The 14,215-nt window shown below is 54.1% G+C and overlaps 1 protein-coding gene across 1 annotated transcript in view; it reads right to left on the bottom strand.

Moving 5' to 3' along the window:
• Positions 1-13,401, bottom strand: part of LOC147668989 (early activation antigen CD69-like) — a gene marked incomplete at its 5' end in the record, with an annotated part of 127,024 nt that extends 113,623 nt beyond the window's left edge. Inside the window, one exon of the mRNA XM_086948305.1 lies at positions 12,840-13,401. Within this exon, the coding sequence (XP_086804431.1) occupies positions 12,840-13,401 (562 nt within the window). The remainder of the gene's footprint in view (positions 1-12,839) is intronic.
• Positions 13,402-14,215: the final 814 nt, after the last annotated feature.

Below are 14,215 nucleotides of genomic sequence, written 5' to 3'. Positions count from 1 at the left end.
AAAGAGAGCCTGGCTGTAGTGTTAGCTTGTGAACATTTTCATGTGCTACTGTATGGAAAGCACGTCATCCTTGTCTCTGACCACCAGGCGTTGCTCACCATCTCGGAAACCCCAAATTCAAGATTCCCCTTTCCATTAAGAGGTGGGAATTGCGATTGCAAGACTATGATTACACTACTGTGCATAAATCGCGGACGGATCAAAACCCTGCAGATTACTGCTCACAAATTCTGTTACAGCATCAAAGTGAAACCTCTAATGCGGCTGAAGAATATATCCATTTAATAGCAAAGTCTAGCACCCCTGCAGCTCTATCCATTAAGCAGATCATTATTGCTACCAACACAGACAGAGACATGCTCACACTCAAGGATATCATTGTGACCTAATCATAGAGAAATCATACTCGACCTCTCACAGATGAATATCAAAAATTCAAAAATGTGCAGAAATAACTTTTCATCACTCAAGAAGGCAGTGTACTAAGAGGGTTGAGAATTGTCATACCTGAGAGCTTCAGGAAACAAGTCATTGAACAGGCACACTATGGACATTGTGGCATTATAGCCACCAAGAGAGCCACCAGATTTGAGTGTGGTTTCCTCGCCTTGATGAACGAGTCAAGAAGGAACTGAAAGATTGTCACCTTTGTAACTCATTAACTCCCAAGACAACACAGCATCCGCAAAATATATCTGATCTTCCAAAACAAGTGTGGGAGAAAATTGTGAATGAATTCTTTGGACCCTTAAACAATGGAAGATTTACCATCAACCACCCATCATAGAGACATTGAGAGGCTGGAGGATATTCTCGCAGCTTTGGGTATTCCATCCTTTCTTAAATCTGACAACGAACCACCCTTTAACAGCAGAGAGTTTAATACTTCCTTAGTCATTTGAATGTCAAACATCAGAAAAGCACCTCGTCATGGCCACAGGCAAATGGTGTCTATGAGGGGTTTCTGGGCACCCTGAAGTAAGGGGTTCAATGCGTTGCGCTTGAAGGAATCAATCTCAAGTCAGCCTTATGTACGGCCCTATCTGCCTATTGGTCAACTCCCCATTCCACAACAGCAGGAAGCCCTGCTACCTTGCTATTTGGGAGAGCCATTGGATCACAACTACCAACATGGACCACGAGCTGAGTAATAGACATTGATGAGATTCATGTCACAGACACTTCTTGCAAAAGCAAGATGAAGGCCTATCCCGAAAAGGCCTAGAGGCCCTTGAGACATCCTTTTCGAAGAAAGGGACAGAGTCCTAGTAAAAAAAGAACAGAAATGTAAGGCTGATGCTTGTTAGATGCAGATCCATTGAGAGCCGTAACATGTAAAGGACATTTTAAACCCTGCATCCCAGCAAAATCCCTCAGATAAGCCGAGCTCGGGAATCTTGTCGTTCCGAGAATATAAAGGGTCAGGTGGGGTGGTAAGAGCTTCATCAATACAACAATCAAACTGTGGAGCTCCTTAACAACATCACAAAAAAGAGAGACAGATCTGCTAAAATTAAGAAAGGGTCTAAAAAAATGGCTTTTGGGGCATTACATAGAGCCTCACACAGTGGCAGCAGAAAGACTTCCTGAGTGTCTACCCTACTCCACTACAGATTTTGTTGTGGTATGAAGTCCTATGCTTGAGTGTTGGTCACTCGTCTGTATCTAGTCATTCCTTTGTATGTAAAAGAATGTTAATGAAAGTATTTTCCCTTCCAGCTGACACAGCAAAAGTCCCATAATTGTTCATAGTTCCATAATTTCTCCTCCCCTAAGGGCTGAGTATGGACCTAAAAAGGTACACAGGCATTAAACAAGTTATAATACTACCCTAGATTGTAGCTGTAATCACTGGAGATATGTATGTGAAGTGAAAGACAAAAAGGGTAACAACTCTTTTCTGTATTTCAGGTCTCCCTCCCGGCTGTTCCTGCCCTCACACCCTTTTCCCTCACCGGGCCACATCAAACATCTGTACCAGTACAGCAATCGGCATCGGTGGTGTCAGGAGGTGGACCCACTTGAGCATCGCACTGATCCTGAGGAGCTTCACAACGACAGCCTCACAACATTATCTTCAATATGAAGAGACATCCGTCACCTGCCATTTGGGGACAAGGAGAGACTGCAGGGATTGGACGTAAGCAACCAGTAGCATCATGTCCAGAGCTGTCCAGCGTCTGCCAAAAAGAAAAGGTAGATTGAAAAAGCCAAAAAATATAAAGAAATGAAAGGAGGCATTGCTACAAGGGCAATGGCACTGATATGCATTAGTTTGCTAAAGTGGATGCACAGTGAACAAATGCATGCGAACAAAGCGATACCAAAGAGGTATGCCCAGACGTGGGTTCCTTGCTCACTCTACCACTGGATTCAAGATAGCCTCACACTCCGTCCATCATCCCCTTTGGTATCGCTTAGTTTGCCCTGAGTTGGCAGGGTATGCCCAGACGTTGGTCCCTTGCTCACTCTACCACTGGATTCAAGATAGCCTGGCTGATGAGGATTATGAATCCGAAACCAGTCCCAGGATGCTTGTTTCCGGTCCAGGGAAGACATGTCTTGGCAATTCGGGCTGGACTGTTCCCATGAGGCACAGGGTCAGACTGATTTGCATATGGCCATATCTGAACTGGGGTATTGGAGTGAGCTAAAGAATGATGATGGATTAAACCCAGATCAGTTGACTGGGGGTGAGTGTTTGATTTGCTCAAACACTCCGACCATCATCCCCTTTGGTATCGCTTTGTTCACGCTGTTCTTTTAAGGCATTTGGATATGAACGCCATGGCACAGAGTGGGCAACTGAGACAAAAAAAAACTGCTGAGCTTGGAATGGACGAAGCCTCTAATGTGGCATCATGTGGCTGCTAATTCTTCTACCACGCAGAATGATAAATACCTGCCAATCAGAGGTAAAGAGAGCATGGTGGGGTGAGAAACACAGCCCGTGTTCCCACACAGCGCCTCAGTGCTTATATGACAGGGGTGGCATTGTCTCTATCTGAACAGAAAGAGCCAATGTTGCATGTGAAGAGATGTAGCCAAAAGCCTCAGATTAAAGCTAGAGTTAAAGCCAGAGGCTGGTAATATAGTGCTTTTGGGCTGTCCGATGAATCTGTCTGTGAATGGAAGATAGACAAGGCTTTGGAAACAGTCAGGGAGGCAAAAAGCGGTCAGGCTAGCAGTTGAGGCTGTATCTTCAGCTATTCCATGCTCCCTAGCACCTTGTTTCCCACACAATTTAGCGTTAGGGTCTTCCAAAGCATTTTGTTGCAGTTGTATTTACACTTAGCAGTGTAGCGCCACCAAAGTGCAAGGGTGTCTGCGTGCAGGTGAAAGATCCCCCTCGTTGTATATGAGCAATCTTTCAATGCCATTTTGTCACTTAATACAGTCACAAAATGGCATATTTTTTGAAAGATTGTTTAGGTACAGGAAGGGGGGCCTTCCTACACATAAACAGACCATGGCATTTTGCTTTACCATGTGTACTGCACAAGGCAGCACACATGAAAAAAAAACTAGGCAAAATAATCAATTTCTCCTCATTTTGCCAACTTAAGACCAGGTTTTCCCTGGTCTTAATTTTGGGGATGCCTCCTATTTACGCTGCCCTTGTAAATGGGGGGCAATGTCAAAATACATAGGTGTTGCAGTGGAAAGCTCACAGCAACACCCACTGCCAACCCTGCACGCTAAGCATAGCATTAAAGGGGGCCTTTCTTACAAGGCAGCATCAAGCCACGTTAAGTGGCTTAACACTGCTTTGTAAATAAGGCTAAGCCCCTATCGCCACCACAATATCGTTGAAAGTGATGTTACCATGGCAATGGGGGCTTAGAAATATACTCCTTGGTAAGGGCCCCATATAGTTGGAAAAAGGTTTGGGCAGAGGAAAAGTCAGTTTTACACCCTTGTCAATATGGTTTTATGTACAAGGTAGGCACAGTTGGACAGTGCTTGAACCTAAATCTGATTATTGGGAAATACACTGCAGCCCAACAGTCTCTGCTTTACCTGGCTTTCATGGATTTGACCTCAGCCTTTGATTTCGTTAATCACTCAAATCTGTGGTCGAACCTTTTAGCGAGTGGACTGGATGACACACAGGTGCATTTTGTAGCTTATTAGCACAGAGATATGAAGGTCAGAATCAACATTAACATACAGGGGGAGGACTCCAAAGATAAGGATCTTTTTGGGGGGAGTGAGACAAGGTTGTGTTTTAGCCTCACTTCTATTTATTTTGTATATTAATCCGTTCCATGCTCGTGTCGGCCAACGGCCGACGCGAGCACTACCTCCCTGGTGCTGCACACGACCGTTGGCCGACGCCACCCTGCCCACCGAATAGAACGCCCGCACCACGGCAGAATTTGCACTGCGGTAAACGGGTTAATAATCTTCACCCTTTTTTAGCAGCTATCACTCCTGATGTTGCAAAAATCCAAGGTTCTATTTTACCGTCCCTGTTGTACGTGGGTGATGCTGTGTTAATAGCTTGTACACCAAAAAGATTGTGTCTTTTAGTTCAAGGATTTGTGGAGTTTACGGCCATGTTAGATCTGTGTGTAAAATAAGAACAAAGACCCAAGTGGTATTATTTTTAGGCAGTTACATTAACATGCACAAGCATTGTACGAACAGAAATAAGGAGACTCACAATGATTTTAGAAATGTGCTTGTAAATGTAAATGTATGTAAATGTATTTGAGCTTATATAGCGCACAGCTACCCACAAAGGGTTTCCCGGCGCTTGCTTAGGGAACCCGTCCTGGTATTCCCCTGTGAGATAACCCCGGCAGGGTATCCACAAGGTGAAAGCCAGGCATCCCGCCGCGAGGGGCCGTTGTGGAGATTAAGCAAGCTATTGCCCAGAGTCGCAGAGTGTGAACCCGTGAGTCGAGAAGGCACCGGAGCGAGAATTATCGAGTCCGTGGAATTTTTAGCCCAAGACCCGCCGAGGCGGGGAATTGAACCCTGGTCCAGGGCCGATCTCAGCTTCCGGGTCTGCCGCCTCTAACCCCTGAGCCACACTTCTCCACGAGCATCATGTATTCAAAAAGGAAGGTTCAGAGAACAGTTGTAACAGCACTGTACAAGGGAACAAACCCAAAATTGGACTTGGTGCATGGTATGAGAATGTGACATACGAGTAGCGACGCAAGTGACAATTGGAAACAGCCAGGAAGGCGCGTGAGGTGCATTTTGTGCAGATATATACAGTGACTCAAGAAAACGAGGTGGCTCATACAACAATACAATTGACTTTTTTGTATTAGGTGAACAATTCAGTTGAGCCAACACGGTTGGTGCGCCATTTAATGAGCAGAGGAGTCGATGACGTTTCAATCCTATTTGTTCAGGATCATCATCAGGACGGATTTGTATAGATGAAGCAGTGCTGTGCAGCGAGGACAGGCAAGGATAACTCAGAGAATCCAGGTAGATGTGGCCTTGTCAAGAAGCTAAGCACGGGCGTTCCTTCGGGAAACTTGGGGAGACACAGGGATAATGGACGTCAAAGTCAGATCGAGTGGATCGAGCCCTGTGAGCTGATTGAAGCAGCGAACTGGAGTGATCCTCACCACAGATGTGTGCTGGATGCCGGGTTGAAATAAACCATCCATGCCCCCTGCACAGCATCCATGCCCCCCACAGCACACATGCCTCCCCACAGCAGCCACGCCCCCGCACAGAATCCATGCCCCCCACAGCACACATGCCTCCCACACAGCATCCATGCCTCCTGCACAGCATCCATGCCCCCCGCACAGCATCCATACCCATGCACAGCATCCATGCCCCCTGCTCACTGTCCATGCCCCCCTGCACAGCATCCATGCCTCCCTGCACATCATCCATGCCACCTGCACAGCCTCCATGCCCCCTGCACACCATCCATTACCCTGCACAGCATCCATGCCCCCTGCACAGCATCCATGCCCCCTGCACAGCATCCATGCCCCCTGCACCCCATCCATGCCCCTTGCACCCCATCCATGCCCCCTGCACCCCATCCATGCCCCCTGCACCCCATCCATGCCCCCTGCACCCCATCCATGCCCCCTTCACACCATCCATGCCCCCTGCACCCCATCCATGCCCCCTGCACACCATCCATGCCCCCTGCACACCATCCATGCCCCCTTCACACCATTCATGCCCCCTTCACAGCAACCACACCCCCTTCACAGCCTCCATGCCCCCCTGCACAGCATCCATGTCTTCCTGCCCAGCCTCCATGCCTCCCGCACAGCATCCATGCCTCCCGCACAGCATCCATGCCTCCCGCACAGTATCCATGCCCCCCGCACTGCATCCATGCCTCCCGCACAGCATCCATGCCTCCCGCACAGCATGCATGCCTCCCGCACAGCATCCATGCCTCCCGCACAGCATCCATGTCCCCCCCGCACAGCATCCATGCCCCCTGCCCACCATCCATGCCCCCTGCCCACCATCCATGCCCCCCGCACAGCATCCATGCCCCTGCCCACCATCCATGCCCCCCGCACAGCATCCGTGCCCCCCGCACAGCATCCATGCCCCCCGCACAGCATCCATGCCCCCGCGCACAGCATCCATGCCCCCTGCCCACCATCCATGCCTCCTGCACAGCCTCCATGCCCCCTGCCCACCACCCATGCCCCCCGCACAGCCTCCATGCCCCCTGCCCACCATCCATGCCCCCTGCCCACCATCCATGCCCCCCGCACAGCATCCATGCCCCCCGCACAGCATCCATGCCCCCTGCACAGCCTCCATGCCCCCGCGCACAGCATCCATGCCCCCCTGCCCACCATCCATGCCTCCTGCACAGCCTCCATGCCCCCCCTGCACAGCCTCCATGCCCCCCTGCACAGCATCCATGCCCCCCTGCACAGCATCCATGTCTCCCTGCCCAGCATCCATGCCTCCCTGCCCAGCATCCATGCCTCCCCGCCCAGCATCCGTGCCTCCCGCACAGCATCCAATCCTCCCGCACAGCATCCATGCCTCCCGCACAGCATCCATGCCTCCTGCACAGCATCCATGCCTCCTGCACAGCATCCATGCCTCCTGCACAGCATCCATGTCCCCCCGCACAACATCCATGCCCTCTGCCCACCATCCATGCCCCCCGCCCAGCATCCATGCCCCCTGCCCAGCATCCATGCCCCCTGCCCACCATCCATGCCCCCCGCACAGCATCCATGCCCCCGCGCACAGCATCCATGCCCCCGCGCACAGCATCCATGCCTCCTGCACAGCCTCCATGCCCCCCGCACAACATCCATGCCCCCTGCACAACATCCATGCCCCCCACCCACCATCCATGCCCCCTGCCCACCATCCATGCCCCCCGCCCAGCATCCATGCCCCCCGCCCAGCATCCATGCCCCGCGCACAGCATCCATGCCCCCGTGCACAGCATCCATGCCCCCTGCTCACTGTCCATGCCCCCGCGCACAGCATCCATGCCCCCGCGCACAGCATCCATGCCCCCTGCCCACCATCCATGCCTCCTGCACAGCATCCATGCCCCCTGCCCACCATCCATGCCCCCGCACAGCATCCATGCCCCCCCGCACAGCATCCATGCCCCCCGCACAGCATCCATGCCCCCGCGCACAGCATCCATGCCCCCGCGCACAGCCTCCATGCCCCAGCGCACAGCCTCCATGCCCCCCTGCCCAGCTGCCCAGCCTCCATGCCCCCCTGCACAGTCTCCATGCCCCCGCGCACAGCATCCATGCCCCCCTGCACAGCCTCCATGCCCCCCCTGCACAGCCTCCATGTCTACCTGCCCAGCATCCATGCCTCCCCGCACAGCATCCATGCCTCCCGCACAGCATCCATGCCTCCCGCACAGCATCCATGCCTCCCGCACAGCATCCATGCCCCCTGCCCACCATCCATGCCCCCCGCACAGCATCCATGCCCCCCGCACAGCATCCATGCCCCCTGCACAGCATCCTTGCTAGGTATGGGCGGAAAATCCGTTTCGCTCGCGGATTTTGCGGATTTTCGGGAAATTCACAATCCGCGAGATTCGCGAATCTCCCGCAAAATCCGCAAATCCGCGAGCAGCGGATTTTGCTCGCACTGCTCGCACTGTTCGCGTGAGTTCGCGGCTTCCCAGTACAACTTCGCGCCCCGCGAATAAGTGCTAAATTGCAGAAATACGATCTTAGCAAAACTGAAACTACTTACCAGGTTCAAACGTTCAGGCTCATCATTAGTAGCCATTTCCTGTAGTGCTTCCTGAGGGGCCCCTCCAGAGTTCAGTTGCCAGTTGCAACTATTATGTGACCCTGCTCTGAACCTCAGAATATTTACACATATGCCACAAAGGTCCTGAATTACAGCTAAGGGAGACAAGCAGGAGCCAGGCTGGAAGTTAAAATCCATTAATCAGCCCCTAATTCATTATTGTCAGTTGGGGCAGGGCAGGTGTTGTAACTAATTTTGCAACAATGAAAGCACTTAGCAAGTGCAAAAGATCACTAATCAGGGCGCCCTAAGGAAGCAGGTGCCAGCTAAAAAAATATTCTGTGACACATTAATCAGCCCCAAATTAATTCAGGTCACTTGAGGCAGGGAAGGTGTGCTTTGCTTTGCCGAAAATAATGTACACTGGACAACCAGAGGGTGTGGGGATGAAACAGAGGGTGGCATGGGTGGGCCAGAGGGTGGCATGAGTAGTCAGAGAGTGGCAGTGGTGACAGAGAGTGGCAGTGATGGAGAAGAGTGTCCCAAACAGGCTGGACACGTAGAAACAACAAGTTCGCGAAACTTGCGACCCGACAGGTAAGTTCGCAATTTGCGAAAGTGTACAAAACCCTCGCGAACTGGCAGAAACCCGCGCAAACACAAAAAAAAAAAATCTGCAAATTCGCGAGAATTCGCGGATTTTGCGGATTGCGAGTTCGCAAATCCGCAAAATTCGCGAACGCGAGATTCGCAAAATTCACCCATGCTTAATCCTTGCCCCCCTGCTCACTGTCCATGCCCCCTGCACAGCATCCATGCCCCCGCGCACAGCATCCATGCCCCCTGCCCACCATCCATGCCTCCTGCACAGCATCCATGCCTCCTGCCCACCATCCATGCCCCCGGCACAGCATCCATGCCCCCTGCCGACCATCCATGCCCCCTGCCCACCATCCATGCCCCCCGCGCACAGCATCCATGACCCCCCGCACAGCATCCATGCCCCCTGCCCAGCATCCATGCCCCCTGCCCACCATCCATGCCCCCCGCACAGCATCCATGCCCCCGCGCACAGCATCCATGCCCCCCCTGCACAGCCTCCATGCCCCCCTGCACAGCATCCATGCCCCCCTGCACAGCATCCATGTCTCCCTGCCCAGCATCCATGCCTCCCTGCACAGCATCCATGCCTCCCCGCCCAGCATCCGTGCCTCCCGCACAGCATCCAATCCTCCCGCACAGCATCCATGCCTCCCGCACAGCATCCATGCCTCCTGCACAGCATCCATGCCTCCTGCACAGCATCCATGCCTCCTGCACAGCATCCATGTCCCCCCGCACAACATCCATGCCCTCTGCCCACCATCCATGCCCCCCGCCCAGCATCCATGCCCCCTGCCCAGCATCCATGCCCCCTGCCCACCATCCATGCCCCCCGCACAGCATCCATGCCCCCGCGCACAGCATCCATGCCCCCGCGCACAGCATCCATGCCTCCTGCACAGCCTCCATGCCCCCCGCACAACATCCATGCCCCCTGCACAACATCCATGCCCCCCGCCCACCATCCATGCCCCCTGCCCACCATCCATGCCCCCCGCCCAGCATCCATGCCCCCCGCCCAGCATCCATGCCCCGCGCACAGCATCCATGCCACCGTGCACAGCATCCATGCCCCCTGCTCACTGTCCATGCCCCCGCGCACAGCATCCATGCCCCCGCGCACAGCATCCATGCCCCCTGCCCACCATCCATGCCTCCTGCACAGCATCCATGCCCCCTGCCCACCATCCATGCCCCCGCACAGCATCCATGCCCCCCGCACAGCATCCATGCCCCCCGCACAGCATCCATGCCCCCGCGCACAGCATCCATGCCCCCGCGCACAGCCTCCATGCCCCAGCGCACAGCCTCCATGCCCCCCTGCCCAGCTGCCCAGCCTCCATGCCCCCCTGCACAGCCTCCATGCCCCCCTGCACAGCCTCCATGCCCCCGCGCACAGCCTCCATGACCCCCTGCACAGCCTCCATGCCCCCCCTGCACAGCCTCCATGTCTACCTGCCCAGCATCCATGCCCCCCCCGCACAGCATCCATGCCTCCCGCACAGCATCCATGCCTCCCGCACAGCATCCATGCCTCCTGCACAGCATCCATGCCTCCTGCACAGCATCCATGCCTCCTGCACAGCATCCATGCCCTCCGCACAGCATCCATGCCCCCTGCCCACCATCCATGCCCCCTGCCCACCATCCATGCCCCCTGCCCACCATCCATGCCTCCTGCACAGCCTCCATGCCCCCTGCCCACCATCCATGCCCCCCGCACAGCATCCATGCCCCCTGCCCACCATCTATGCCCCCCGCACAGCATCCATGCCCCCCGCACAGCATCCATGCCCCCTGCACAGCATCCATGCCCCCTGCACAGCATCCTTGCCCCCCTGCTCACTGTCCATGCCCCCTGCACAGCATCCATGCCCCCGCGCACAGCATCCATGCCCCCTGCCCACCATCCATGCCTCCTGCACAGCATCCATGCCTCCTGCCCACCATCCATGCCCCCGGCACAGCATCCATGCCCCCTGCCGACCATCCATGCCCCCTGCCCACCATCCATGCCCCCCGCGCACAGCATCCATGACCCCCCCCGCACAGCATCCATGCCCCCGCGCACAGCATTCATGCCCCCGCGCACAGCATTCATGCCCCCTGCACAGCATCCATGCCCCCTGCACAGCATCAATGCCCCCTGCACAGCATCCATGCCTCCTGCACAGCATCTATGCCCCCTGCCCAGCATCCATGCCCCCTGCACAGCATCCATGCCCCCTGCACAGCATCTATGCCCCCTGCACAGCATCCATGCCCCCTGCCCAGCATCCATGCCCCCCCGCACAGCATCCATGCCCACCCGCACAGCATCCATGCCCCCTGCACAGCATCCATGCCCCCTGCACAGCATCCATGCCCCCCTGCACAGCATCCATGCCCCCCTGCACAGCATCCATGCCCCCCTGCTCACTGTCCATGCCCCCTGCACAGCATCAAAGCTTTTAACATCAAACAAGCTTTGGCAAAGAAAACAAGTGTGCCATTTTATTGTAAGCACAGCTTTACTGATTGGCAAGATTGCAATTGTGGAGTGTTGTGAATGAGCGAGTGGGTGGGTGAATGCATGAATAGGTTAACAGGGCATGAGTGCAAGCGTCAGTGACCCAGTGCAGGGGCAAAGAGTCACTGAGGGCAGACTTGGACACTTGAACGCAGTGAAGAGGCACTTCCTTTTCTAAGCCAGACCTACTGCCCTTGGCTCTGCAGTCTGAGTATGTCATGTGTGGTGACTTAAAAGGTGGTATTCAGAGCTGCACTCTTGGCCTGGCTCCTAAAATCCCTCCTGTGTGCAGAACCCCTGTAGGTGCTCTCGAGGCACGATAAAGACACACATGACTGATGCATGTGACCACTACACCAAGGCCCCAACAGGATTGTTATAGTCAGACCACTGAGCACTTTGCATTGAGTGATTAAGGGGGACACATGTGAGACCTTTAGAATTGCCTTAGATGATGCTTCCTTCATTAAGAAAATGCAAAGGGCAGCTTCCTAAAAACCAGCATTGGCAAAGCCAGTAGGTCTCGCCTACGAGAAAGCTATTAGATTTGCCATTGTCTTTTAGCGTAACTGCTGTTCAGCATGGCTAAAAGAGTGGCATTGAGTGTGATGGTGTGGAGTGGACTGGTGTAGAGTACAGTGGTGTAGAGTAGAGGGGTGTGGAGTGGTATCTAGTGTCGAAGAGTGGCGCGGCGTACAGCAGATTCGATTGTTTTAGATTGGAGCGGAATAGAGTGGAGGCGTAGAGTGGCATTGAGTGCGATGGTGTGAAGTGGTGGAGTGGCGAAGCCTAGAGTAGAGTAGAATGCCATTGGATGGTATTGTGTGTTGTGGAGTGACGAAGAGTAGAGTAGAGTGGAGTCACGTAGAGTCGAGCAGCATAGCACTGAGTGGCATAAAGTAGTTCAGTTGTGAGTATAAGTAACAAACGACTCAATAGAGATGGCAGATAGAGTGAAGACAGTGCAAATAAGAAGCTGTATGTCTGTGATCAAGGGGAGAAAGATCATTGTACATTCAAAAATACGACTGAAATGCTTATAAAAATGTTTTTTTAAGTGTGAGGAAGAACACATGTACTTGGTCCATGCTCCAGGGAGAAACTGACACAAGAAAGGAAAGGAATCCTATGGGAGCCAAGCAATGGAACGATCACATATGAGAGTGACAGTGAAAACAACGACTGGTGAGCCGTGGGCGGGTTCTAAGCCCCTAATTGTGACCCATGAGCTGTGTAGGCGCGACTTAACCCAGAGGCATGCAAACGGCACATTAGCTCGATGGTATTCTTCCCACATGTTCTGTTTACTGAATCTGGATCTTTAGCAGGTGCCGAGTACAGATATTTAGTCTAAGGTACACTTGCATTTAAAGACGGATCTCTTGTCTTTGTCAATGCTTGTTTTTACTTCACTTGATACTCCTAACTCCTCAGGAAATTTCCGCTACCAGGTTCTAAGCATAAAAAAGTTACAAATTCCTGCTCCGCCTTTCACTGCTGCCCCCCAGGTGTCATTTCACCTTCTTACCTGTAGGTGGCATGCGCTTCCTCTTCTGGCTCTTCCCCTCCCCAGGTGATGTCTGTGTGGCCCCCTCGGGTCCTCTCCTCGGTATCAGGCTCATCTGCTCTGCCCCAAACCCCTCTATCAGAGCCTCATTCCTGTCTGGTCTGTCCCTCCCCTGCAGCATCTCACCTCCTGACTCCGCATCTTCTCCTCCTCTCCGTGTGTCTTGGAGAAGCTCCCCTGAGCCCCTCGTGTCTCCATAACCCGGCAGGAGCACCTCCCCTTTCTCCCCCTCAGCCCCCTCCTTCCGGTCCTCTCTCCTGCCCAGGCTCTCCATCCCCAGCAGCATCTCAACCCCTGACTCCGCATCTTCTCCTCCTCTCTCTGTGTCTTCGTGAAGCCCCCCTGAGCCCCTCCTGTATCCATAACCCAGCAGGAGTCCCTTCCCCGTCTCACCCTCAGCCCCCTCCTTCCGGTCCTCTCTCCTGCCCGGGCTCTCCCTCCCTGGCAGCATCTCACCCCCTGAATCCGCATCTTCTCCTCCTCTCTCTGTGTCTTCCTGATCCTGCAGGAGCCCCTCCCCCCTCTGTCCCTCTGTCCATAGTCACTTCAGGGCCACAGCACCCCCCGCCCCCGTGATGCCCAAACCCGCAAATAACACACAGACATAAGTGTTAAGTTTGGGAAAATTTGCTGCAGGTTTATTACATACAACATATGTAATGATGGTGGGTTAACTTACGGGCGATCCTAGGGCAGGCTGCATTCTCACCACCTGCCCGCCAGTTGAGCCAAACAGCACAGTGGCGAACCACCCAACAGCTGTACAATTATCATATTTATACTACACACGCCCTTTGCGGGGCGTGACTTGGCAAACCCCCGGTTGCACAGGCCCACAACCGCCCGAAGGACTACTGGGGCGCCGACACGAGTTCCTGCACCTCCCATGAGGTTACAGGTTAGGCTCTGGCACCCCTATGTGCCCGCTGAAGTACAGTGTTTGCACCTCTCTTCTTCTGGATCGCCCAGTAACTCCGCCTGCAACGAGAAAGGAACACATTAGCTCCCCTCAATGAGACACTCCGGGTTCGAGGAAGGGCGGGAAAAGAGTGTCCCGAGGTAACTGCACGACGACGTCCGGAGCGGCAAAGAGGCCTCACTACAGGAGCAAGAGAGTAATGTACCCCCGGAGGCACCTCCCAGCCGCCCCGGACGTGCGTCATAGACACGCCTCATCCTACCGAGTGAAGCCTGCCTGATGAGGAGTGGCTGGTCATGAGATGGGCTGGGGCAGCCCTCCGTGACTAGGGGCCCGCCCTCTTGATGGCCACTGCGTGGCCTCGGGCAAGCACATAGTCACTTCAGGGCCACAAGAACCCCCCGCCCCACAATGCCCA

This window comes from Lissotriton vulgaris, unplaced genomic scaffold (genome assembly GCF_964263255.1).
Source record: "Lissotriton vulgaris unplaced genomic scaffold, aLisVul1.2 SCAFFOLD_3916, whole genome shotgun sequence".
Lineage (NCBI taxonomy): Eukaryota > Metazoa > Chordata > Amphibia > Caudata > Salamandridae > Lissotriton > Lissotriton vulgaris.
Note: the sequence above shows the minus strand (reverse complement) of the source record. Positions and strands in the feature narration are given on the sequence as shown.